General features: G+C 45.2%; 1 protein-coding gene and 1 non-coding gene across 2 annotated transcripts; one reads left to right on the forward strand and one right to left on the reverse strand.

Annotated features, from left to right (window-relative positions):
* Nucleotides 1-1,444: 1,444 nt before the first annotated feature.
* Nucleotides 1,445-26,780, reverse strand: CALR3 (calreticulin 3). The gene is made up of 9 exons (XM_005901475.3): nt 26,622-26,780; nt 26,306-26,407; nt 20,475-20,678; nt 11,919-12,013; nt 8,908-9,096; nt 7,723-7,830; nt 7,512-7,640; nt 6,576-6,668; nt 1,445-2,335 (listed from the first exon to the last, which is right to left on the reverse strand). Exons 1-9 carry the CDS (start codon nt 26,710-26,712, stop codon nt 2,192-2,194), a joined length of 1,155 nt encoding a protein of 384 aa, XP_005901537.2. The 5' UTR covers nt 26,713-26,780; the 3' UTR covers nt 1,445-2,191.
* TRNAG-CCC (transfer RNA glycine (anticodon CCC)) lies at nt 15,441-15,513 on the forward strand. Its single transcript has one exon. It is a non-coding gene; the product is annotated as a tRNA-Gly (tRNA).
* Nucleotides 26,781-26,950: the final 170 nt, after the last annotated feature.

Below are 26,950 nucleotides of genomic sequence, written 5' to 3' on the forward strand. Positions count from 1 at the left end.
CCCATCTATTTCCCATGAAGTGCTATATGTCAATTATATATCAGTAAAACTGGAAGAAAAAATTAATTAATTACAATTAAGTGAGATTAAAAATTCTCTCCTCTGAGAAGGTACAGCACCAAGTGCAAACCCTAATGCACAGGACGGACTCTGGGTGATAATGATGCATCTGTGTAGGTTCATCAATTGTCAGAAACGAACCATGGTGGTGTGGGATGTCATTGTTAGGGCAGGGTATACGAGTGTGGGGACAGACAGTATATGGAAACTCTCTCAGTTCTGCTCAGTTTTGCTGTGGATTTAAAACTTCTCTAGAAAATGAAGTTTATTAATTTAAAAATTATTTTATTTTTATTTTTTTGGTTGCACCTTGAGGCAACCAACCTTGAGGTGGGATCTTAGTTCCCTGAACAGGGATTGAACTCACGCCCCCTGCAGTGGAAACATGTTTTCTTAAACCACTGAACCACCAGGGAAGACCCAGTGAAGTTTATTAATCAAAAAAAAAATTCATCTCTCAGTCCCACCAGGCACATTTTAAGGGCTCACATGTGGCCAATGGCTACTGTATTGGCCATGAAGACGAAGAAAGTTCTCCAGGATTGTGCTGCTGCAGAAGATGAGTCCTGCCAGGTCTGAGCCGGTCTGACCCACCTTTGTTCAGCTGTTTCTGGCATTTTCCCTCGAGTTCTAGCACTGCTTCTTTCCTCATTAACTTTTCCCTTGTTTAGAGTTTTGAAAGGTGGGCAGTGTTTGAGTCCCACCCCTGCGCTTCCAGGGAGTGAGTCTTTAGCTTCTGAGACTGGTTCGTGGTTGTCCAGTTGCTATTAAGTGCCCAGCTCTTTGTGACCCCATGGATTGTAGCCCGCCAGACTCCTCTGTCCATGAGATTTCCCAGGCAAGAATACTGGAGTGGGTTGCCATTTCCTCCTCCAAGAGAACCTCCCAACCCACAGATTGAACCTGGGACTCCTGCATTAGCAGGCAGATTCTTTACCACTGAGGCACCAGAGAAGACCTCTGAGACTGATAACTCCTGATTACCTGGGAAGACCAAAATGATCTGGGAGCCGAAAAAATTCAAGGTCGCAAGTCTGCCAACTTCAACCAAAGCCAGAACAAAACTTGTCCAACCTTTACTTCCTGGTCAGACTTTTCACACCAATCATTTATCCACATGCTGTGTATCATTTCCAATTTTATTTGGCTTCCTTGTAACATGACTAAATTCCAAATTCCAAAATTGGTGTATTAAATTTGATTATTCCCAACACAAATTTCTGTGTGAAAACAGAGCTCTTCAAAACAGAATCCTCTATGTGTGACTTTTTCAAAGCAAGTCATTTGCTTTAAGGGAAAAAAAATTAAACTGCAAAGTAATCACTATTTTCACTTGAGAGAATGGATTTCATTGCTCTGTTTTACAGAGAACCAACGACCACAGAAGTGGGCCACAGAGTGGGGGGAAAAGCGTCACCTTCTTTATGGAATGTTAAACGTCTATACACAAGGCCTGGGTTCTCTGGAATAACCAGCATGCAAGGGAGGCATGCAAAACCTTTCCAGACCAAGGGTGCTGCATAAAGAGCCCATACTGGAAAAGTTTCCCACGTTATTAGGATCTTCCCAACCCAGGGATCAAACCCAGGTCTCCCGCATTGCAGGTGGATTCTTTACCAGCTGAGCCACAAGGGAAGTCCAAGAATAATGGAGTGGATAGCCTACCCCTTCTCCAGCAGATCTTCCCAACCCAGGAATCAAACCAGGGTCTCCTGTACCAACTGAGCTATCAGGGAAGCCCCAGTAATTTACAACCCAAAGCAATAAAGCATCATTTCTCCTTTCTCAAAGTAAGTTTTACTACCTTTTTTTAATAAAACATTTGAGGGGGATTAAGAAGAGGGTGTGGTGTTTTGGGCCAGAGTCTCACTGGCCTCGGGCTTCCTCCAGCACTTGGGTTTGTCCAGAGGAAATGTTTCTGGGTACCAGGATTGGGGGAGGTTGGAACAAGGGGGACCTGTGGGGAGGGGAGGGGAGGGGGGGAGAGGAGACTGCTCAGGGAGAACCATACCCACCCCACGGAGAAAAATAGGAACATTTTTCAAAGAAAACTAGACAATGACACTTTTAAAGGTAGAATAAAGTAAAGAAACAAGGTTTTTCCAGTCATCTTTATCTGGGGTGGGGATGACTAAAACTCGTTCCTTCTGTGGAATCCTTTGAAGCTATTTTCTCGCCCACTGAACCTGCCCATCAACATGTCGTCCTCATCTTCCTCCTGGGCCTTCTTCACTTCTTCCTTGGCCTGTATGGCATCCATCTCCTTTTCTGGGCCCTGGGGAAAAAAACAAAGAACCCGGTGGCCGGGGATTAGGCTTTCTGAGGGCTGACTGGGTGTCAGCATACAGCCTGCCTCTGCCTCCTGGAAGCCTCCACACCAGCTGGGGTCTGAAAAAGAAGCCCCCCCTAGGATATTCAAGTCCTCATTCCTGGAACCTGGAAATGTAACCTTAAATGGAGTAGGAGAGCGCTTCCCAGGTGGCGCCAGTGGTCAAGAGCCCACCTGCCAATCCAGCATATGAAAGAGATATGGGTTTGATCCCTGGATGGGGAAGATTCCCTGGAGGAGGGCATGGCAACTCACTCCAGTATTCTTGCCTGGAGAATCCCATGGACAGAGGAACCTGGTGGGCTACGGTCCACAGGGTTGAAAAGAGTTGGACACAATTGAAACGATTTAGCACGCACACACACTATGTAGGGGGAAAGAGCTTTCCAGATGTGATTAAATTAAGCATGCTGAGATAAGGAAATTCTACTGGCTTACCAGGTGGGCCCTAAATTCTATCACAGTGTTCTCATAGGAGAGGGGCAGAGGGAGATTTGACACAGAGACAGAAGAGGAGATGGCCATGTGAAGATGGAAGCAAAGATTGGAAGGATGTGGCCACAAACCAAGGAGCACCAGGATCCTTCAGAAGCTGCAAGAAATGAAATAAGGGTTCTCCCCTAGAACCTGTGGAGGGAGCAAAGCCCTGCTGATGCCCTGATTTCAGCCCACTGATATTGATTTTGGACTTTTGGCCTCCAGAATTTGGGAGAATACATTTGCCATGGACCTTTTTGTTTTTGACCAGCTTCATGGCATGAGGGATCTTTGTTCCTTGACCAGGGATCAAACTCACCCCCCTTACAGTGGAAGCTCAGAGTCTTAACCACTGGACCGCCAGGGAAGTTCCCATCTGTGATGTTTTAAGCCAGCGAGTTTGTGGTGATATTGTTATGGCAGCCCCAGGAAATAAATACCCTCTGCTTCTTCCATTCCCAGAGCACCTGGGTCTGTCTTTCAACCAGCTGACCAGTAAGGGAGAAATGAGAAGAGGCCTCAGAGCCTAAATGAGAAAATCCAAACTTTGGTAATTAAAAGAAAGTCCAGGACTGAGTGCAGATACGTCAAAGAGGTTCCCGAAGTCATTGCCGAAAAGAGTTTAGTAAGCCTTTGCGGCAGAAATCAGATTCAAGAAGAAATGGCTCATAAGAAAAATCCCTTAGTGATAACCACCTTTCATCAGTGAAGGGGAAGTTTCCCCCCGAAATGCCATGAAATGTTAAAAGTTTAAGCACCCACTTTGCAGCTGGTCCCAGGGTGATGGACATGACATGTTTCTATTGCTCTGACGTGTGGGGCTCTGCTGACCCAGGGATGGATGGATGGCCCTTCCAAGGGGACTGAGTCTTAGAGTCAATGCCTGAAAGAACTCCTTTCATATGCAAGCTACATCCAGAGCTCACATCCCTAACCACCTCAACTACTGGGCTTTTTATATTCAGGGCTGATATCTCATCTGAATTATCCCATTGCCAGGTGCTAGAGAACTAGTGCCCCAGGGCCCACAGAAATTCTTTAAACTAGCCAATCCTAAGCCTGTTTATCCTGCTTCATCTACTCCTTCCTGCAGAGACCAAACCAAAGTTTTTTGCTCACATCTTCCACCCTTTCCCTCTGCCTCCTGACCAAACCTGGTGCTTCCCCATATGGCCGTGTGGCCTGGCGTGGCCCCTCCTCTCAGGATCTGTTAGTAAAACAAACTATCTTTTTTTGATGGTGCCCACTTCCTGGTCTGGGAGTCCTGCCATACCTGACTAACAACAAAACTTACATCTTAACACACAGGTATTACATCTTAACACACAGGTATTACATCTTAACACACAGGTATTTCGGACTTCCCCGGTGGTGAAGACTCTGGATTGCCAGTGCAGGGGGGCTGGGTTTGATCCCTGGTTGGGGAAATAAGATTCCTCATGCCATGCAGTGGGGCCAAAAGATTTTTTTTTTTTTTTTTTAAGAACACAGGTATTTCACAAATGAGGATATCCAAATGGCCACAAAAGCCATGAAACAGTGCCCACGTCCATTCCTCATCCAAGAAATACACACAAAACTAGAGCGAGATACCCCCGACACACCTATAGAAACCCACGCTCCCCAGTGCTGGGGAGACTGGAGGAAGCGCAGAACAGTGCGGCCCCTCGGGAAACAGTCTGGCAGTTTCTCATAGAGTTAAAGACACATCATGCAGCTCAGCAAACCCCATCCTGGATTTTAACCAAAAGAAATAAAAGCGCTTATCTACACACACACACAAACTATATACGAAATTGTTCACAGCTTTGATCATACTGTGAAAAACTGGAAACAACCCAAATGTCCATTAGCTGGTGAGCAAATAAACTTCTCAGTGAGATGGAGAAACAAGGTACTGATGAAACCCCAGCAACATGGAGAAATCTTGGAGACACTGCACTTGGTGTGGAAAGCAGACTCAGAAAGACTCCATGCCTCCAGTGGTTAAGACTCCATGCTCCCAGTGCAGAGGGCACAGGTTCAATCCCTGGTCAGGGAACTAAGATTCCACGTGCCGCACAGTGAGGTCAAAAAAGAAAAAGACAAAAAAAGAAGACCCTATACTACATGATTCGATTTATATGACATTCTGGAAAAGGCAAAACTATAGGGGCATAAAAACAAGGACTTATTGTACAGCACAGGGAACAACTATATTCAACATCTTGTAATAACCTATAAGGAAAAAAGAATCTGAAAAAGAATACACACACACACACACATATATATATATATATAGAGAGAGAGAGAGCACTTTGCTGTATACCTGAAACTAACACATTGTTAATAAATTATACTTAAAAAAAAATCCAATAGGGACAGATATCAGATCATCAGTAGTTGCTGGCATAGGGGAGGGCTTGGCTACAAGGAGACTTCTGGGGGTGGTGAAATTGTTCTGGGCTTCCCAGGTGGCACAGTGGTAAAGAATCCACCTGCCAGTCCAGAAGATCCAAGAAAATCAGGCTCGATCCCTGGGTTGAGAAGATCCCAGGAAAAGGAAATGGCAACCCACTCCAGTATTCTTACCTGGGAAATCCCACAGATAGTAGAGACTGGGGCTACAGTCCATGGGGTTGCAAAGAGTCAGACACGACTGAACCCACACACACAAAATTGTTCTACATCTTGATTTTTAGTGGTGTTTTCATAACTGTACGTGTTTGTCAGAATTCATGGAACTGTACATTTCATGGCATGTAAGTCAGCCTTCAATAAATCCGACTCATCAGCAATTGACAGTAACGCCTAGCATGGCCGAAGATTTGCATTCCCTCCTGCATGGAAATTCTCATCTGTGCAGAAGGGAATGTAAATAGGATGACACGCTGGAAACCGTTTGCGTATGAACTGGTGACTGCTCTGTCTACTCCTGGGCATGCGGCCACTGAAAGACAGGTACGGGAGTGATGGTACAGGAATGACGGGAACCAGCTTATCCCTGAGGCCACAAGCTGGAAGTCTCCCAAAGCTGTATCCACAGAGAACAGATGCATAGCTTCTAGAATATTCACAAAGGAAAGACAAGCTACTGCTCTATGGGAAAATACAAATGAGCCTCACAACATGGCCTGAATAAATAATGGGTAGCTACATTGATACAAATTTCAAAAGGAGGTCAAATCCATCTGCGGTGATGGAATAGTGGAAATGCCATTCCTTTGGGGATGAGTGCCGGCTGGGAGGGGACATGAGGAGGCTCCTAGAGCTCTGGTGACATTCTATATCTTGATCTGGATGGGGTGTTTATTATAGAAAAAGTGAAGCACCTTTTTCTATATGTGAGACTCAAGTATGGAAATAAATGAATAACAAAAGCAAAGTTCATCATGTTCATGGGCTTCCCTGGTGGTCCAGTGGTTAAGAATCCACCTGCCAATGCAGGGGACACAGGTTCAATCCCTGTTTCGGGAAGATCCCACATGCCGCGGGGCAAATAAGCCCGCGTGCCTCAGCTACTGAGCATGCGCTCTAGAACCTGTGCTCTGCAACAAGAGAAGCCACTGCAATGAGAAACCTTTGCACTGCAACGAAGAGTAGCCTCCACCAACCAAAAGTAGAGAAAACAAACGTCCGACAGTGAAGACCCAGCACAGCCAAATACACACATAAATAAATAAAGGGCTGTCTTCTTTAAAAAAAAAAAAGTTCATTGTATTCATCGTACCTTGGTTTCACCCCAGGTGGCCTTGCCAAAATTCTCAGCATACTCTTCGTCATCTGTGATCAGGAAGTTGTCAAAGATGGTTCCGGATCTCACCTGTGGATGAAAATAAGTCCTTTGATACTGGTGTGGAAAATGAAACTTTCCACAAAGTAAAAACTGCTGTGATTTATTCAGTACTGTCACAGAGATTAGCTGTCGACATTAGCACATGCTGAAACCCTTTTCTGGAATGTCAGTTCCCTCCAGAGCACTGGTCCTCAAACTTGGCTGTGTATGGGGACCACTGAGAACATTGACAAGACTGCTGATGCCTGGTCTCACTCCCAGGGATGCTGGTTTAGCAGGTCTGGGGCATGACCCGACACAGAGGCTTTGACGGTCTCCCCAGGGACTCAAGCATCCAGTGATGTTTGAGAACCGTGATTGAGACCCTGCCTGGGCAAAGTGTGAGCCATGGATGGGCAGCATCAACATCACTAGGGATTCAGGATCTCAGGTTCCACCCTGGACCCACTACATCAGAACCTGCAATCTTATCCTAAAGCTGATAGGCACCACAAGGTCAGCTCCAGGCAGATTTCCAGGGGGTGTGGGGGGCAGACAAGAAGTGTCCAGCGGACAGGAAGGATGTCCGTTTTACCTAGGGCTGTAAGTTTTGGGTCTGGGTAAGGGTGCCAGGTGCACGACAGGAGCAGGAGTTCAGGGTGAAGTTCAGAGTTACTAAACCAGAGCAAGTTTAAAACCCGGCGACTTGCACATCCCTCGCAGACCAGCGACTAAGAAGCCACCTGCCAACGCAGGGGACACGGGCTTGACCGCTGGTCCTGGAAGATTCCATACACCTCAGGGCAACTAAGCCCCTGCACCACAACTACTGAACCACACATGGCAACAGAGACCCAGTGCAGAAAACAGCAAAAAGACAAAATGAGCGACCTGCCAAAGCTCCAGTCCAACGGCACCAATGTTCTCAAATTCTGAGAGATCGTATTCGGTCAAATAGCTGTTTTTCATCTTCTGATGGAGCCAAACATCTTTGTCTATGCCCTCAGGTTTCAGGCCATCCTGCAACAACAAACCATATGTGCTGGTCCCCGGGGACACGGGTGGGGAGGGGACTGGCAGGAAGATGGTGCCATATACACACCTGGTATGGAGGCTTCTGGAGCATGGCCGCCTGCCAGTCCCCGTCCAGTTCGCCCTTCCAGTCACTCGGCTTGCTGGCGCTGGCATCCAGAAAATGCTTCTCCCAGTCCTTCAAATGCGTGCAGGGGGAAAAAGTTAGATTCTCAGCTTTGAGAAAGGAAATCTGCCGAGAGGCAGAGGCAGGCCTGTGACCCCGGGTGCCCTTTTCTCCTCCTCAACTTGATGGTGGAAGGGCTGAGTGCTGGGGTTCCTAACTTCACCAGGGGTTTCGACCACAGCCTGCAGTTTGAGGTCCTTTTGGTTAGACAGCATCACCAACTCAGTGGAAATGAATCTGAGCAAACTCCGGAAGGTAGTGGAGGACAGAGAAGCCTGGTGTGTTGCAGTCCATGGGGTCGCAAAGAGGGGGACAAGACTTATTGACTGAACAACAAGAGGAAACTAATACGCAGCTGTTACAGTCATGGATGCTTGGCTGCTGGTTACAAGCATGATGCTCAAAAATGCTATGTTCAAATGCAGAATGAAAAGAAAATCATTTTTATAAAGGTTGCTGCGGCATTTTCTTTTTTTTGGAAAAAGACATTGGTTTGGAACTTCTCTGGTGGTCCAGTGGTTAAGACTCCATGCTCCCATTGCAGGGGCCACAGTTTGATCCCTGGTCAGGGAACTAAGATCCCACATGCCGCAACTAAGGCCTGGCACAGGTGCAAGCATGCTCAGTCGTGTCCGACTCCCTGCAACCCCACTGACTGCGGCCCACCAGGCTCCTCTGTCCATGGGATTGTTCAGGCAACAATACTGGAGTGGGTTGCCACGCTCCCCTCCAGGGGATCTTCCCAACCCAGGGATCGAACTCAAGTCTCTTGCAGTGGCCAGCGGATTATTCTTTACCACTTGAGGCACCTGGGAAACCCAAGACCTGGTGCAGCCAAATAAATAAAGATTTTTAAAATATCAGTTAAGAAAACAAACCCTTCTTGCTTTCATCTCAAATACTTCTAACTCCTTCACAATACCGTGCAGTATGCAGCTGTGTGGCTGGTCTCAGCACATGCACTCTAGGGAGGGCTCCTTGTTTGACTGTTAGCACCATCACTACCAGCCAGGCAGCACTTGCACGGCACCTGGGCACTCACAATCTACGCTTTACACCTTCTAGCAGCTGTGTGGGAAGAATCCACACCTGGGATTTGTCCTTGGCAGCCTGGTCCCAGCCCTCAGCCTCTGCTGATGCCTTCTCCATTTTCTTCAGTGACGTTAACTGCCAGTCATACTCGATGCTTCCGGATTCAATCGACTGACCATCAATTTTCACTTCGTAAGTGAGGTCTGGTCTTAAAACCAGAGTGTAGAGGTGTGTAAAGCTATCAACCTGCGTGTTTTGTGGGGAGAAGAAGAAAAGAATGAGACCCTCGATGTTTCCTAACACTCTCCTGATGAGTTGTCCAACAACTGAAGCTTGGCTGGGGCAGGCCTGGTTTCTTTCTTGGGCATGGTTAAAAGCCCAGACTGGACATAAGGAAAGCATTTAACATTCAATAAAGGAGGTCTGGAGACTTCCCTGGTGGTCCAGTGGTTAAGAATCCACCTTGCAACGCTGGGGATGAGGGTTGATCCCTGGTCGGGGAACTACACGAGAGGGAGCGACAAAGCCCATGTGGGGCACAGCTACTGATCCCGGGTACCACAACTGGAGATCCGTGTGCCGCAATGAAAGATCCCAAGGATGCAACTAAGACCAATGCAGTCAAATAAATATATTTTTTAAAAAAACAAAAAAACTCTGTGCTTCCACTGCAGGGGGCATGGGTTCAATCCCTGCTTGGGGAACTAAGATCCCTTCAAGCCACACAGTGCGGCCAAAAATAAATAAAATAAAGGAAAATTGGAAGGTGGGTGGGAGGGTGCCTAGGGAAGCTGGGGGTTCCCAGGACATGCCTGTCACCAGCAGAGGAGACCCCAGCACCATACCCCGGCAGCGTCAGTGTCACTGGGGGTACAGGGGCAATGCTCATTCCCAGGTCAGCCCTGATCTGCTGCGTTGGAACTCAGCCGACCCTCTGGTCACTTCCACAGGCCCTCCGGGGTCTCTGATACCACTCAGGTTTGAGAACCACCACCCCGGCATAAAGGCCCTGCCAGGAGGAGTCTCTCCCTGCTAAAAGCCAAATCCAAACACTTTCAGGGGCTTCCCTAGTGGCTCAGTGGTAAAGAATCCGCCTGCCAATGCTGGAGAAATGGGTTCAGTCCCTGGTCCAGGAAGATCCCACATGCTGTGGAACAACTAAGCCCGTACGCCACAACTATTGAGCCTGTGCTCTAGAGCCCGGGAGCTGCAGCTACTGAGCTTAAGTACCGCAACTATGAAGCCCATGCGCTCCAGAACTTGTGCTCTACAATGAGAGAAGCCACTGCAATGAGAAGCCCGTGAACCCCAACGAGAGAGTAGCCCCCACTGGCCGCACCTAGAGAAAAGCCCACCCAGCGATGAAGACCCCGCATGGACAAGAGTAAATAAATACAATTAAAAACATTTTTTCAGTATCACTCTGATCTGCCATACTGTGTGGCCGATAGCTCTATCCAGAATCGGCACTACAGTCTATTCTGTGTCCCCCTCAACCCTTGTGGTCCGCTCTGACAGCTGAAGGCATGATTCTTCCAATGCTCTCCCCCTGCTCTCTGCCTGCCTCTGTCTCCACTCACCTTTCTTAGCTTAGAGTTTGAGCTGGCTGGCAATGCAGGAGACCTGGGTTTGAACCCTGCTCAGGAAGATCCCTTGGAGAAGGGCATGGCAGCCCACTCCAGTATTGTTGCCTAGAGAATCCCAAGGACAGAGGAGCTTGGCGGGCTGCAGTGCACAGGGTTGCAGAGAGTGGGCACGACTGAGCACGCATTCACGTATGCTCCCTCTCCTTGCTGTCAATCATCTTGCAACACACTGGCCTCCTGCCCAGATTCCCAGAGGCTATGGGTGCTAGGGATTCCTCAGGGGCCAAGTCCCTACTTCCTGGTGCTTACCTTCAAAGTGGGGGCTGCACACTGGGGAGGCTACTTCTTCTTCCTAGGCCCAGACACCAGGGACTTAATGCAAGCTGCCTCTTTGGAGGAGCCCGGCTCAGGATCATTGAGTATAAACAGGCCCTAAGACCTAAAGGGTCATTTTCACAGGATCCTCTGGGTAAAAACGTCAAGGATGTATGCATTCATTTTAGAAATATTCCCATTTTAAAATGTTTTGGGGGCCTTCCCTGGTGGTCCAATGGCTGAGACCCTTTGCTCCCAAAGCAGGGGGCCTGGGTTCAATCTCTGGTCAGGGGACTAGATCCCACATGCTGCAACTAAGACCCAGTTCAGCCAAACAAATAAATATTTAGAAAAAAAATTGTTTTGGTATTTGGAAGATGAATTCCTCCAGAATGATTTTTCATCCTGAATACTTCATTCCTTAATGATGATGGATGTGCATGCGTGCTAAGTCGCTCAGTCTGTCCAACTCTTTGGGACCCCATGGACTGTAGCCCTCCAGGCTCCTCTGTCCATGGGATTCTCCAGGCAAGAATACTGAAGTGGGTTGCCAGGCCCTCCTCCAGAGGATCTTCCCGACCCAGGAATCGAACCTGAGTCTCTTGCATCTCCTGCACTGGCAGGTGAGTTCTTTACCACTAGCGCCACCTGAGAAGCCCAATGATGATGGAGGCTGAAATGCCACCATTCTGCTATAACCATTATGAAGCAAATTATAAATGGGTGTCACAGCTCAGGGTGAGATGTAAGTGTGCCCTTCTGGTGGGAGGGGAGTTTGGGGGAGAATGGATACACACACACACACACACACACATATGGCTGAATCTCTTTGCTGTCCACCAGAAATTATCACAACATTGTTAATCATTGTTAAACTATATCCCAACATAAGATAAAAAGTTTAAAAAAACTGTAAATTTAAAATAAAATAATTTTTCATCAAAAAAAAAAAAAAAAAAAACCAAAAGACTTCAGAACCCAATCCAATCCAAGTTGTGGACAAGTGTCTCTAATGGGCCTGCTAAACTGGAAAGTGGGGACAGGAGAGACAAGGCTCACCCCCATGGTTCCCTTAAATATTTTAAGGTCAAAACTATTTTCTACAAACTTCCATTATCATCTTTTCAAGAGTTAACACGATCACCAATTTAATAGGAAAGCATTTACCTTACACCTGATTGATTTCTTGTTTGCATGATACTGATTCTTGAAATGTAAAATAACATGAACTGTCTTGATGTCAAATCCACAAATATCAGGTCCTACAAACAAACAAACAAAAATTAACCGCTCTCAAATTCCTTCCGTAATACATCACCAAAGCAATATCCCCACCGTTCTCCTGAAACAGTACACAAGACACAGGGAGCATACGTGTCTGGGAATAATTAGATGCCCCAGGGAGATTTTTTAAATGGACGGCGACATTCAGTTCAGGTCATGGTCACCGCAGCCACTTTGAACTCAAGGGTAAGCCAGCAGGTGAGGAAGAAAAGGAAGGTCTAACAACACTCTGGTAAGCGTCCCCGCCACATGCAGTCTGAACTTCAGACCCTCCCTCGGAAGCTCTGATCAGGGCTCCTGTACCCACAGGAGGGCTCCAGAGCTGGACTGACTGGCTCTGATCCCAGCCACCTTCCATGTTGAGACGTATTTGCAAATAACATATTTGCCTCTCCCGCCTCAGTGTCCCAGTCTCTAAAATGGGGGTGTTAATCTTGACTTCACAAAGCTAATTCAAGGGGCTAATGTATGTAAAGCTTTTAGTATGGCAATGCTCAATATTTGTTATTATTGTCATGCTCCAAGAAAATATACACATATATAGATATTCTTTCTTAACAATATCCCCACATCAGAAGCAAAAGAGACGTTAGGATCAGTATGTAGATTCTGCTGAATGGTGAAGTCTGTAAGAAGTTCTAGTTAATGATTTGGGGATTTCCCTGGTGGTCAAGTGGTTAACACTTTGCCTTTCAATGCAGGAAGTGCTGGTTCCATCCCTGATCAGGCCAAAAAACATGGCCAAAAAACAAAGAAATGTAAAATGGAAACAATATTGTAACAAATTCAATAAAGGCTTTAAAAGTGGTCCACATTAAAAAAAAAAAAACCTTAAAAAAACACAACAAAGTTAATGATTTTTAAATTGGTATGAGATCAAGTTTCAGTCACCAAGGAAATGGAATTCTGTAGGATACTCTATGGAGAAGACAATGGCACCCCACTCCAGTACTCTGGCCTGGAAAATCCCATGGACGGAGGAGCCTGGTAGGCTGCAGTCCATGGGGTTGCTAGGAGTCGGACACAACTGAGCGACTTCACTTTCCCTTTTCACTTTCATGCATTGGAGAAGGAAATAGCAACCCACTCCAGTGTTCTTGCCTGGAGAATCCCAGGGATGGGGGAGCCTGGTGGGCTGCCATCTCTGGGGTCGCACAGAGCAGGACACAACTGAAGCGACTTAGCAGCAGCAGCAGCAGCAGGATACTCTATTCCTTGCTCAAAGACTAGGAAGTTCTGAATATTCTAAGCAAGGTTTACAGGAGGGATCTAGAAAATCTGTCAAGCCTTCTGAGAATGTCTGGAATTACCCAGCTGTGCCTTCATTGACTTGAAGCCGTAGGAATGCATGAGAGTGTCCGCGTGTCTTTCTGTCTCAAATAGAACTCCATTACATCCACAGACCCAAAACTGTACCTACCCCCATGAAAAAACTCTGTAAACACAGCAGATGACTGCGATTTCTTCTAGAATCTGTAGAGATGAACCTCCAGATTAAATAAGAGATAACTAGGCTGCACATAATTACTTAAAGAATATTAACAATTTGTCAGAGTACATGCGACGTTGAACTTAGAAATAGCATCCTGCTGCTGCTGCTGCTGCTAAGTCGCTTCAGTCGTGTCCGACTCTGTGCGACCCCATAGACGGCAGCCCACTAGGCTCCCCCGTCCCTGGGATTCTCCAGGCAAGAACACTGGAGTGGGTTGCCATTTCCTTCTCCAATGTATGAAAGTGAAAGGTGAAAGTGAAGTCGCTCAGTCGTGTCCGACTCTTAGAGACCCCATGGACTTCAGCCTATCAGGCTCCTGTGCCCATGGGATTTTCCAGGCAAGAGTACTGGAGTAGGTTGCCATTGCCTTCTCCGAGAAATAGCATCCTACAGGAGGACAAAAAACACCACATCTATCTCCCAGTGGAGTTCCCTGAAGATGTGTGGTTTATGAAATTCTTTTATTTTTTTTTGTTATTGCTGGAAAAGAGTTTAATTTTTTAAAAAAACAAAAGCTATGTGAACTATTTGTATGAAAGTCTATTACCTTGGATAACCTCACATATGCAGATGACACCACCCTTATGGCAGAAAGCTAAGAACTAAAGAGCCTCTTGATGAAAGTGAAAGAGGAGAGTGAAAAAGTTGGCTTAAAGCTCAACATTCACAAAACTAAGATCATGGCATCCAGTCCCATCACATCATGGGAAATAGATGGGGAAACAGTGGAAACAGTGTCAGACTTTATTTTTTTGGGCTCCAAAATCACTGCAGATGGTGATTGCAGCCATGAAATTAGAAGACACTTACTCTTTGGCAGGAAAGTTATGACCAACCTCGACAGCATATTAAAAAGCAGAGACATTACTTTGTCAACAAATGTCTGTCTAGTCAAGGTTATGGTTTTTCCAGTGGTCATGTATGGATGTGAGAGTTGGACTATAAAGAAAGCTGAGCACCAAAAAGAATTGATGCTTTTGAACTGTGGTGTTGGAGAAGACTCTTGAGAGTCTCTTGGACTGCAAGGAGATCCAACCAGTGCATCCTAAAGGAGATCAGTCCTGGGTGTTCATTAGAAGGACTGATGCTGAAGCTGAAACTCCAATACTTTGGCCACCTGATGCGAAGAGCTGACTCATTTGAAAGACCCTGGTGCTGGGAAGGATTGAGGGCAAGAGGAGAAGGGGATGACAGAGGATGAGATGGTTGGATGGCATCACTGACTCAATGGACATGGATTTGGGTGGACTCCGGGAGTTGGTGATGGACAGGGAGGCCTGATGTTCTGCGGTTCTAGGTGAAATTGCTTAGTCGTGTCCGACTCTTTGTGACCCCATGGACTGTAGCCCACCAGGCTCCTCCATCCATGGAATTTTCCAGGCAAGAGTACTGGTGTGGGTTCCCATTTCCTTCTCCCATGCTGCGGTTCATGGGGTCGAAAAGAGTCGGACATGACTGAGTGACTGAATTGAACTGAACTATTACCTTGGAATTGGAACATGAAATTTATTTTTCCCTCAAAATTGGTCAGAAATTTCTTCTCTCTAAGTACCTACACGTTTTTACTATTAAATTCAGCTTCAGAATGTGCCTAGATCTGACCAGAAAAATCTGGACTTTTTCCATTAACAGCAATCATAAAATAATTATGCAGGAGTGGATTTTTGTGAAAAATGGAAGCCTATGGGCTCTGAAGTGGGGCTGACCTGACTTTTGGGCAAGTATTTTAATCTTTCTGAGCCTCAGTTTCCGTATTTGCAAAATGGGGGCCACATTACCCATTTCTAGCATCTTAAACATAATCTAAGATCACATAGTTAAGGCCCCTGGAAGGGCCCAGTGAAACATACTCCTCTCTTCCTCTTCAACACCTGCAAGCTGCTCTCAAACCAAAAACTGCAGCTAAGGGGATTTCCCTGGTGGTCCAGTGGCTAGGACTCCGCACTCCCGATGCGGGGGGCCTGGGTTCAATCCCTGGTCAGGGAACTAGACCCTACATGCCAACTAAGACCAAATGTAGGCAAATACATAAATAAATATTTTTTAAAAAAAAACTGCAGCTAAGAAATCGCAGGAAGTGTTTTAAGACTGACACAATGGATTTGAGTGAAATGTAACTGATTTTGAGTTAAAAACAGTTTTCTGTATTAACAGAAAACTTTAAATATCTTCTTTACTCCAAAATATGCTGCTTTGCAATTTACATGTAGCAGACATGTTGAGTGTATTTAAAGGTAGTATTAGGTAGATATTTGCAGTTATTTTGTTTACCAAATCCAACTAAATCAAATATTTGTGAAATCATCTTTAATTCAACAGGTGGTAATATTTTTTTGCCAGATATCTCTGCTATCCTGTCTTGAGGGAATAATTACATAACCCAAATTGAGCCACTTAAAATTGTTTCTTAATCTAAAGAAAGACCTTTTTCATTCCAGATTTTAAATTCAAGAATAAATGTGAGACATGGCAGCATACCAGGCTTCCCTGTCCATCACCAACTCCCAGAGTTTATTCAATTGAGACAGTGATGCCATCCAACCATCTCATCATCTGTCATCCCCTTCTCCTCCTGCCCTCAATCTTTTCCAGCATCAGGGTCTTTTTCAATGTGTCAGCTCTTCGCATCAGGTGGCCAAAGTATTGGAGTTTCAGCTTCAACATCAGTCCCTCCAATGAATATTCAGGACTGATTTCCTTTAGGATGGACTGGTTGGATCTCCTTACAGTCCAAGGAACTCTCAAGAGTCTTCTCCAACATCACAGTTTGAAAGCATCAGTTCTTTTTGGTGCTCAGCTTTCTTTATAGTCCAACTCTCACATCCATACATGACCACTGGAAAAACCATAGCCTTGACTAGACGGACCTTTATTGGCAAAGTAACGTCTCTGCTTTTTAATATACTGTCGAGGTTGGTCATAACTTTCCTGCCAAGGAATAAGTGTCTTTTAATTTCATGGCTGCAGTTACCATCTGCAGGGGTTTTGGAGCCCAAAAAAGTGAAGTCTCTCACTGTTTCCACTGTTTCCCCATCTATTTGCCATGAAGTGATGGGATCAGATGCCATGATCTTAGTGTTCTGAATGTTGAGCTTTAAGCCAACTTTTTCACTCTCCTCTTTCACTTTCAGCAAGAGGCTCTTTAGTTCTTCTCAGCTTTCTGCTGTAAGGGTGGTGTCATCTGCATATCTGAGGTTATTGATATTCCTCCGGGCAATCTTGATTCCAGCTTGTGCTTCATCCATCCCAGCGTTTCTCATGATATATTCTGCGTATAAGTTAAATAAGCAAGGTGACAATATACAGCCTTGATGTACTCCTTTCCCTATTTGGAACCAGTCTGTTGTTCCAAGTCCAGCTCTAACTGTTGCTTCCTGACCTGCATACAGGTTTCTCAAGAGGCAGGTAACGTGGTCTGGTATTTCTTTCTCTTTGAGAATTTTCCACAGTTTGTGGTGATCCACCCAGTCAAAGGCTTTGGCATAGTCAATAAAGCAGAAATAGATGTTTTTCTGGAACTCTCTTGGTTTTTCGATGATCCTACGGATGTTGGCAATTTGATCTCTGGTTCCTCTGCCTTTTCTAAATCCAGCTTGAATGTCTGGAAGCTCACGGTTCATATACTGTTGAAGCCTGGCTTGGAGAATTTTGAGCATTACTTTACTAGCATGTAAGATGAGTACATTTGTGCGGTAGTTTGAGCATTCTTTGGCATTGCCTTTCTTTGGGAGTGGAATGAAAACAGACCTTTTCCAGTCCTGTGGCCACTGCTGCTGCTGCTGCTGCTGCTGCTGCTGCGTCACTTCAGTCGTGTCTGACTCTGTGTGACCCCATAGACGGCAGCCCACCAGGCTCCCCCGTCCCTGGGAATCTCCAGGCAAGAACACTGGAGTGGGTTGCTATTTCCTTCTCCAATGCATGAAAGTGAAAAGTAAAAGTGAAGTCGCTCCAGAGTTTTCCAAATTTGCTGGCATATTGAATGCAGCACTTTCACAGCATCATCTTTTAGGATTTGAAATAGCTCAACTGGAATTCCATCACCCACACTAGCTTGATTTGACTTCACATTCCAGGATGTCTGGCTCTAGGTGAGTGATCACACCATCGTGATTATCTGGGTCGTGAAGATCTTTTTTGTACAGTTCTTCTGTGTGTTCTTGCCACCTCTTCTTAATATCTTCTGCCTCCATTAGTTCCCTACCATTTCTGTCCTTTATTGAGCCCATCTTTGCATGAAATGTTCCTTTGGTATCTTTAATTTTCTTGAAGAGATCTCTAGTCTTTCCCATTCTATTGTTCTCCTCTATTTCTTTGCATTGATCACTTCGGAAGGCTTTCTTATCTCTCCTTGCTATTCTTTGGAACTCTGCATTCAAATGAGCATATCTTTCCTTTTCTCCTTTGCTTTTCGCTTCTCTTTTCACAGCTATTTGTAAGGCCATTGTTTCTCTTCTCCTTATGCAATTCCCACAGTGCATACGTTGGTTTGTTTGATGGTGTCCTATAGGCCCCTTAGGCTCTGCTTGCTTTCCTTCAGACTTGTTTCTTTCTGCTTCTCAGCCTTAATCATTTCCACTAACCTGTCTTCAAGTTCTTGGATCCTTTCTTCTATATGCTCAAACCTGCCTTTAACTCTTCTAGTGAACTTTTCATGTCCGTTGTACTAACTCCAGAATTTGATTTTGGGTTCTTGTTAAGTTTACCATATCCTTGGCTTTCTTTCTTTCTTCTTCTATTTTTTTTTTCGCTTTTTTCCTATCTCCTTACTGTATTTCCATTTTCTCATATTTTTGACTTTCACTACATCTTCATTTAGTTCTTTGAGAGTCATTCAGACAGATATTTAAGTCTAACAGGTCTGTCATTAGGTCTTTTTACCAGGGACCGTTCATATTGATTTTTTTTTTTTTCATTTGAGTGGGCCATACTTTCTGGCTTCTTTGTATACTTTGTGATTATTTGCTAAACACTGGACATTTGAGGCTAATGTTAACTCTGGAAATTGGATTCTCCTCCTTCTGTAGGCTTTGCTTTGTTGTTTTTGGTTTTTTGCTTGATTTGTTGAAGGCTCACTCTGTACCAAGGGTCAGCCTGGGACATAAATAGGGTTTTCTCAGGCTTTTTTCTGAGTGTTTTCCTGGGTATGTGCAGTCACTTTTTAGTTTCCCTTGCATATGCATTTGTCTTTTTAATGTCCTAATCTTTAACGCCTAGTTTCCTAAAGGGGGAAAGGTGAAAAATGAAGAGTGGGAGGGGAGGGTTCTAGCCCTTTTAGTCCCCTGAGATTCATTTCAGGGGGAAGAGGAGAGGCTTACAACAATGTATGGAGATGTAACAACAATGGCTGGCCATCTGTTTTTCTGTGCCTCTACCATCAGAAGCAGGAATCAGCCATTGGACCTCAGATCTTTGTTATTTGGAGGACAGGATCCTTTTTGCCTACCCTGGTCCCAGTAAAAGCTGCTCCAGGAACAGGGTGCACAGCTGTCTGTCAGCCATGTGGCTAGAGGTGGGAGATGGGTAGGTACTACCAGGCAAAGAACTGAAATTCACCGCCGGTGACCTCCCCAGTCTTCTGCTGGGAGGTGCAATACTTCCACTGACTGCAGAGTTCCGTGATAGTTACATCAGAAAGATTCTGCCAGTGCAACTGTTGTCTAGGTGGGGAGACAGATTCCTGGTGCTTCCTTTTCCCCCATCTTCCCAGAATCCTCATTCTTAAAGGTTTTTGAATCCACACACTTCAGTTATGTCTGGTTCCTATAGCCAAATGTGGTCCCTTCCCAATTCCAGCACAGATGTTAATTACTCCTGGTGTTATGAGACATTTAATGTATTCTAGCAGTCACCACAGAGAAGGCAATGGCACCCCACTCCAGTACTCTGCCTGGAAAATCCCATGGACCGAGGAGCCTGGTAGGCCGCAGTCCATGGGGTCGCTGAAAGTCGACACGACTGAGCGATTTCCCTTTCACTTTTCACTTTCATGTATTGGAGAAGGAAATGGCAACTCACTCCAGTGTTCCCTTGAGAATCCCAGGGATGGGGGAGCCTGGTGGGCTGCCGTCTATGGGATCACACAGAGTCAGACACGACTGAAGCAACTTAGCAGTAGCAGCAGCAGCAATCAACAAGCTTTTTATGTAAGGAGCCAGACAGTAAATAGTTCTGGTTTTGTGAACTACATATTCTCTGTCATGACCATTCAATTCTGCCACTGCTGCTTGAAAGCCGCCATAGACAAGATGTGAATGAACAGAGTGAGGCTGCATTCCAATTAAGACTTCACTTGTGGACACTGAAATCTGAGTGTCTATTATTTTTATGGATCAAAAGTACTGTCCTTTTTTTAATCATTCAAAAATGTTAAAAACCTAGGAGTTCCTTGGGGACCTAGTGGTTAGGATTCTGGGCTTTCATTGCCGTGGCCAAGGTTCAGTCCCCGGTTGGGGAACTGAGACCCTGCAAGCCATGCAGTGTAGCCAAAAAAAGAGTTAAAAACCCATCCTTAGTTCACCAGCCATAATACACACAGGCTTTGGGCTGACATGGCCCATGGTCAAGGTATACATTCCTGAGGCATTCAAAATACCTGGGCTATATAAATGTTGGATAAATAAATTTCTCCCCAGAACAATAGAATGGTACAGTTGCCTTTCTGCTATATTAATTAAATCTGTGTGGGGGCATGCTAAGGTGCTTGTCATGTCCGACTCTGTGATCCCAAGAACTGTAGCCCGTCAGGCTCCTCTGTCCATGGAATTCTCCAGGCAAGAATACTGGAGTGGGTTGCCATGCCCTCCTCCAAATTAATTAGGTTTAACAGCACTAAAAACCTTTAGTTAGATTTTCTCAACACAACTTGAGCAAAGTCGATCTAAGGATCCTATAAGTGGAAAGGTTTTCAAAAATCACCAGAAATGGTTGTCAGTACTATCGAAACTCACCAAACATAATATAGTACTGGGACTTCCCATTCAGGTTCTTCTGATCCACGTCTGCAGGGAACAGCTTAATGTAGCCCCCTCCGCAGTCCATCTTCTGCTCATGTTTCACTGTGTACTGAATGATCAGAGTCTTCCCCTTATTGCTAAATGGTTTGAACCGTGCAGAGATGGCATAGAATCGGCTATTTTGCGTGGTTTGCAGACCTTTAAATAAAAAGTACTCATGAAGGAATAGGAATGACACCACTCAGCAAGACAGGAATTAAATGGCTATCCTCCCCTACCTAATAAACCTCCCAACCATTTATGTTGATCCTGAACCTATAGCACATCTCTACAATAATATGCAACGGGCGTGTCACTAACAGGCTCTCTGCTGCCACCGAACTTCTATCTCACATACCCATGTGTGTGTTTTTGTATTTAATATACCAGTTAGGTCTTAAGTTATAAAAACGCTTCAGTTCTAACTGACAGATATGCAGTCTAATTACAAATAAAAGATTCATTTTGCTTCCCTTCATTTTCCAAGGGGTGGGAATATACAAGGAAGCTTTGTAGCAACTGGGTTAAAAAATGGAGCATTCTGGGACTTCTCTGGTGGTCTAGTGGTTAAGAAACTGCCAGCCAGGGCAGGGGAAATGGGTGTGACCCCTGATCCAGGAAGATTCCTCATGCCGTGGAGCAACCAAGCCTGTGTACCACAACTACTAAAGACCGTGTGCTCCAGGGCCCACGCGCTGCTGGAAGAGAAGCCAGCGCCACGAGAAGCCTGCGCGCCACGACCAGAGTAGCCCCCACTCGCCACAACTGGAGAGAGCCTGCGCACAGCAACGAAGGCCCGGTGCGGTCGAAACTAACTAATCTTCTAAAAAATGAAATAGTGCCATCTGCAGCAACACGGATGGACCTTAGACTTACTAAGTGAAGTAAGTCTGACAGAGAAGAAGAGATGTCCTATGACAGCCCTTATATATGGAATCCATATTTTAAAAAAAAATCATGCAAATGAATTTACAAAACAGAGACTCACAGGCTTAAGAGAATGAATTTATGGCTGCTGGGGGTAAGGATATGGGGAAGGGATAGTTAGGGAGTTTGGGATGGACATGCAGACACTGCTACATTTAAAACGGATAACCAACAAGGACCTACTGTAGAGCACAGGGAACTCTGCTCACTGCTCGGTGGCAGCCTGGATGGGAGGGGAGTCTGGGGAAAAACAGATACTTGGGTATGTATGGCCAGTCCCTTCGTTACATTGTTTGTTAATTGGCTATATCCCAATACAAAATACAAAGTTGAATAAATAAATACATGGAGCAGTCTACTTCTTTACCTTAATTCTCATCATAAAACAGCTACTTTAGAGACACAATAGCTAAAGGAGAACAGAGTGCTGATCTGGAAAAAAAAAAGGTGCTTCACCACGTGGGGTGAGTTGGTTCGAGGTGTCACCTGTATAGCGGCTCTTTTTATGAAGACAACCATCCTTTTGTTGTGTGAATCATCTTATACAAGCCTAGTCATTTACTTCAAGACCAAACTCCCTTTTCAGCAGCCACATGGCCCTGAACCAACTCCTTACCTTTTACTGGGCTATAAGACAAACCTGACCACAAGGACCTACTGTAGTAGCACAGGGAACCACACTCAATATTTTGTAATAACCTATAAAGGAAAAGAACCTGAAATATATATATATATATATATATATATATATATATATATAAACTGAAGCACTGTGCTGTACACCTGAGACTAACATGATATTATAAATCAACTATCAACTGTACTTAAAACAAGAAAGACAAACGTGAAAACAGCCAGTCTTATTATAACCTACCCTTCTGTGCAACATAATCCTGTCCCCATGATTGCCTCTGCTGAGAGCCATCATTAATGAACCTGGCATTCTACATCAGTATGTCTAAGCCTGAATTCACCATTGACTTCCCACTCCCACACCTACTTCTCTCTTCTCCATTCTCTCCCCCCTCAACCTCTCTCAGGTGATCTGCAGTCCCTCCCGCTACCATCCAGGCAATTCTAAGGCCATCTGGTTATAGCAAACACCCTCTTCCAACAATACAAGAGATGATTCTACACATGGACATCACTAGATGGTCAATACCAGAATCAGATTGATTATATTCTTTGCAGCCAAAGATGGACAAGTTCTATGTACTCAGCAAAAATAAGAACAGAATCTGACTATGGGTCAGATCATGAACTCCTTATTGCCAAATTCAGACTTAAATTGAAGAAAGTAGGGAAAACCACTAGACCATTCGGGTATGACCTAAATCAAATCCCTTACAATCATACGGTGGAAGTGGCAAATAGATTCAAGGGGTTAGATGTGACTGACAGAGTGCCTGAAGAACTATGAACAGAGGTTAGTGACATTGTACAGGAGGCAAGTTCAGTTGGTAAAGAATCCATCTGCAATGCAGGATACTTCAGTTTGATTCCTGGGTTGGGAAGATCTGCTGGAGAAGGGAAAGGCTACCCACTCCAGAATTCTGGCCTGGAGAATTCCATGGACTGTATAGTCCATGGGGTCACAAAGATTTGGACACGATTGAGCGACTTTCACTTTCAGAGATCTCTTCAAGAAAATTAGAGATACCAAGGAACATTTCATGCAAAGATGGGCACAAAAAAGGACAAAAATAGTATGGACCTAACAGAAGCAGAAGATATTAAGAAGAGGTGGCAAGAACAGACAGAATTATACAAAAAAGATCTTCACAACCCAGATAATCATGGTATGATCACTCACCTAGAGCCAGACATCCTGGAATGTCAAGTCAAGTGGGCTTTAGGAAGCATCACTATAAACAAAGCTAGTGTAGGTGATGGAATTCCAGTTGAGCTATTTCAAATCCTAAAAGATGATGCTGTGAAAGTGCTGCACTCAATATGCCAGCAAATTTGGAAAACTCAGCAGTCGCCACAGGACTGGAAAAGGTCAGTTTTCATTCCAATCCCAAAGAAAGGCAATGCCAAAGAATGCTGAAACCACCGCACAATTGCACTCATCTCACACACTAGTAAAGTAATGCTCAAAATTCTCCAAGCCAGGCTTCAGCAATACGTGAACCGTGAATTTCCACATGTTCAAGCTGGATTTAGAAAAGGCAGAGGAACCAGAGATCAAATTGCCAACATCCTCTGGATCATCGAAAAAGCAAGAGAGTTCCAGAAAAACATCTACTTCTGATTCATTGACTAAGCCAAAGACTTTGACTGGGTGGATCATGATAAACTGTGGAAAATTCTGAAAGAGATGGGAATACCAGACCACCTCCTGAGAGGTGCCTGCCTCCTGAGAAATCTGTATGCATGTCAAGAAGCAACAGTTAGAATCGGACATGGAACAACAGAGTGGTTCCAAATTGGGAAAGGAGTATGTCAAGGCTGTATATTGTCACCCTGCTTATTTAACTTATATGCAGAGTACATCATGAGAAATGCTGGGCTGGATGAAGCACAAGCTGGAATCAAGATTGCCGGGAGAAATATCAATAACCTCAGATATGCAGATGACACCACCCTTATGGCAGAAAGCTAAGAAGAACTAAAGAGCCTCTTGATGAAAGTGAAAGAGGAGAGTGAAAAAGTTGGCTTAAAGCTCAACTTCAGAAAACTAAGATCATGGCATCTGGTCCCATCAATTCATGGTAAATAGATGGGGAAACAGTGGAAACAGTGTCAGACTTTATTTTTTGGGCTCCAAAATCACTGCAGATGGTGACTGCAACCAAGAAATTAAAAGACGCTTACTCTTTGGAAGAAAAGTTGTGACCAACCTAGACAGCATATTAAAAAGCAGAGATGTTACTTTGCCAACAAAGGCCCATCTAGTCAAGGCTATAGTTTTTCCATTAGTCACATATGGATGTGAGAGTTGGAATACAAAGAAAGCTGAGCACCAAAGAATAGATGCTTTTGAGCTGTGGTGTTGGAGAAGACTTTTGAAAGTCCCTTGGACTGCAAGGAGATCCAACCAGTCCATCCTAAAGGAGATCAGTCCTGACTGTTCACTGGAAGGACTGATTTGAAGCTGAAACTCCAATACTTTGGCCACCTGATGTGAAAAACTGACTCATTTTAAAAGATTCTGATGCTGGGAAAGATTGGGGGCAGGAGGAGAAGAGGACAACAGAGAATGAGATGGCTGGATGGCATCACTGACTTGATGGACATGAGTTTGAGCAAGCTCCGGGAATTGGTGATGGACAGGGAAGCCTGGAGTCCATGGGGTCGCAAGGAGGTGGACACGACTGAGCCACTGAACTGAACTGAAGGCCATCTGACTCACCCCACTCCTCAGCCATCACCATCACCTCTCAGCACCTCCCTTCTCTGTCTAGTTAAATTCTGTGGATCTTTCCATCCATGACTTCTATGTCATGATCCTGGGAGACCACAATGAGGGGTGGAATTAACCAGTATACTCAGTGTCTTGCCTGTATCTGCTCTCAGTAGACACGTGCTGGAGTGAATGAAATGCAGAGTCTAGAGCCTCAGCATTCCAGGTTGGAGGAAGGAAAAATATTATGGTGGAAAAAAACAAATGACAACTCTGCTCCTTAGACAAGCTTCATAGAACTTGTCATTTTCAACTCCATTTTTTCCATTACAGCCTGACAATTTGTAGCACCATGTATCTATGAAACAATACAAGTACATTCCAAAACCAGAGGTTGCCGGGTTTTAGGGCAACATTGCTGTAACAGGGCCAAGATGGAAGATGAATGGAAGGTGAATGGAAGGTGGTAAAGAGGGGAACTTTTCATCTAAATCAGGGGTTGGTAAACTTTTTTCTGTTAAAGCCAGGGAATAAACATTTTACACTTTTGAGAGTCTGAACTACTCAATTCTGCCTTGAGAATTGTAGTCCGAAAGCAGTCACAGACTGTATGCAAATAAGTGAGCATGGCTGTGTTCCACTAACCCTTTATTTACAGACTGTGAAATTTCAGACACTGCATGGAACGCTTCGTATAACTTTAACGCATCACAAAATACTATTTCCCTTTCTTTTTCCTCCAACAACTAAACAATGAAGAGGGGACTCCCTGGTGCTCCAATGGTTAAGAACTGGCCTTGTAATGCAGGAGACAGAGGTTAAGCTCTGTTCTGGAAACTAAGATCCCACATACCGCACAGCAACTAAGCCAGGGTGACACAGCTAGAGAGCTCGTGCATGGCAAGAAAAAGATCTCCTCGCCATGGAACGGAAGCTCCCGCATGCTGTGACTAAGCCCTGAGGTGGATTAAAAAGAAAATTTAGAAATCTAACTGGGTGTATAAAAAAACAGGCAGTAGTTTGTCTACTTTTAATTATTAGGAATGAGAAGCCAAAACGGAGGTTATTCTTGGTACCAGAAGGCTACTGACTTGGGGCCGGGTGGGGGTGGGGGATTTGCCTCTGGGGGTGGAAGTGGGGCCTGAAAGTTCCTATCTTGATCTGGGTGTGCAGTCATATACTATATTCATTCTACTGGACCCCCTAAGATCCATCCACTTGACAGCATATAACTTTTACCTTAATTTTTTTAACTTGAAAATAAAAATGAGAAGTATCTTCTAATCTTTTTCCTTCTGGAGCGTAAGGCCCTCGGGTCTCCAAACCCATCTGACTAGTGCTTGTAAAGAGGCATCATCCTGGTCTCTTCTAAAGAGAGAAAAGACAAAACAACCCTACCCAGGCCTGTTTCCCGAATTGTGAAATGGGTTTTGGGGTGTGCCACACCTACCTTGAAAGGTTTCTATGAGGCGTTTAATATTCATTTAATTAATTTCACGTTTCCTACACTAACCTTTGTCTTTCTCTTTATGACCATAAAAATTCCCGGACGAAAGTCTAAAATGCCCAAATTGTGAGTCATTAGTGGAATGCACCCATCGGTTCCGCCAGCGCTCTGTAGGGGGTAAATAACACAGGTTAGGGCTGAAAACTGTTAATGTGTGTCGTAGGGAGAATGATGGGGACGCTCGAGGCTTCGAGGCTTCAGGGTTTTGATACCACCGATCCTTCGTCTAAAGGCCGGGCCAAATGGCAACTCAGGCCATCCGATGGGCAAACGGGGTATGCGGGAGCTTACACCCCCGCCACCATCGGCGTCGCCCCTTCACCTCCATCTAGAAATTCCTCTTGGAAGTAGACGGTGGCCAGTGCCACCCGCAGCACACAGATTGCCCAGAGCGGGACGCGAGCCGCTGCCATGGACCGTGCGGCACCACTTCTTCTCGTAACTGCCCCTTGGCGCGTCCAGCGGTCTCCGCGGCCCGCCAGGCCAGTCCCGGAACTACAGCTCCCGTCACGCCTCGCGATTATGACCCGAGAGACCATTGGGCTCGGACGCGCGGTGCACACCAGGCCCGCCCCAAAACTACCACTCCCATGAAGCCTTGCGATTGTGATCTGAGGCGCTATTGGTCCTCAGGGCGCGGGGTGACCCGGG

The sequence above is a fragment of the Bos mutus genome, chromosome 7 (genome assembly GCF_027580195.1).
Source record: "Bos mutus isolate GX-2022 chromosome 7, NWIPB_WYAK_1.1, whole genome shotgun sequence".
In the NCBI taxonomy this organism is placed as follows: domain Eukaryota; kingdom Metazoa; phylum Chordata; class Mammalia; order Artiodactyla; family Bovidae; genus Bos; species Bos mutus.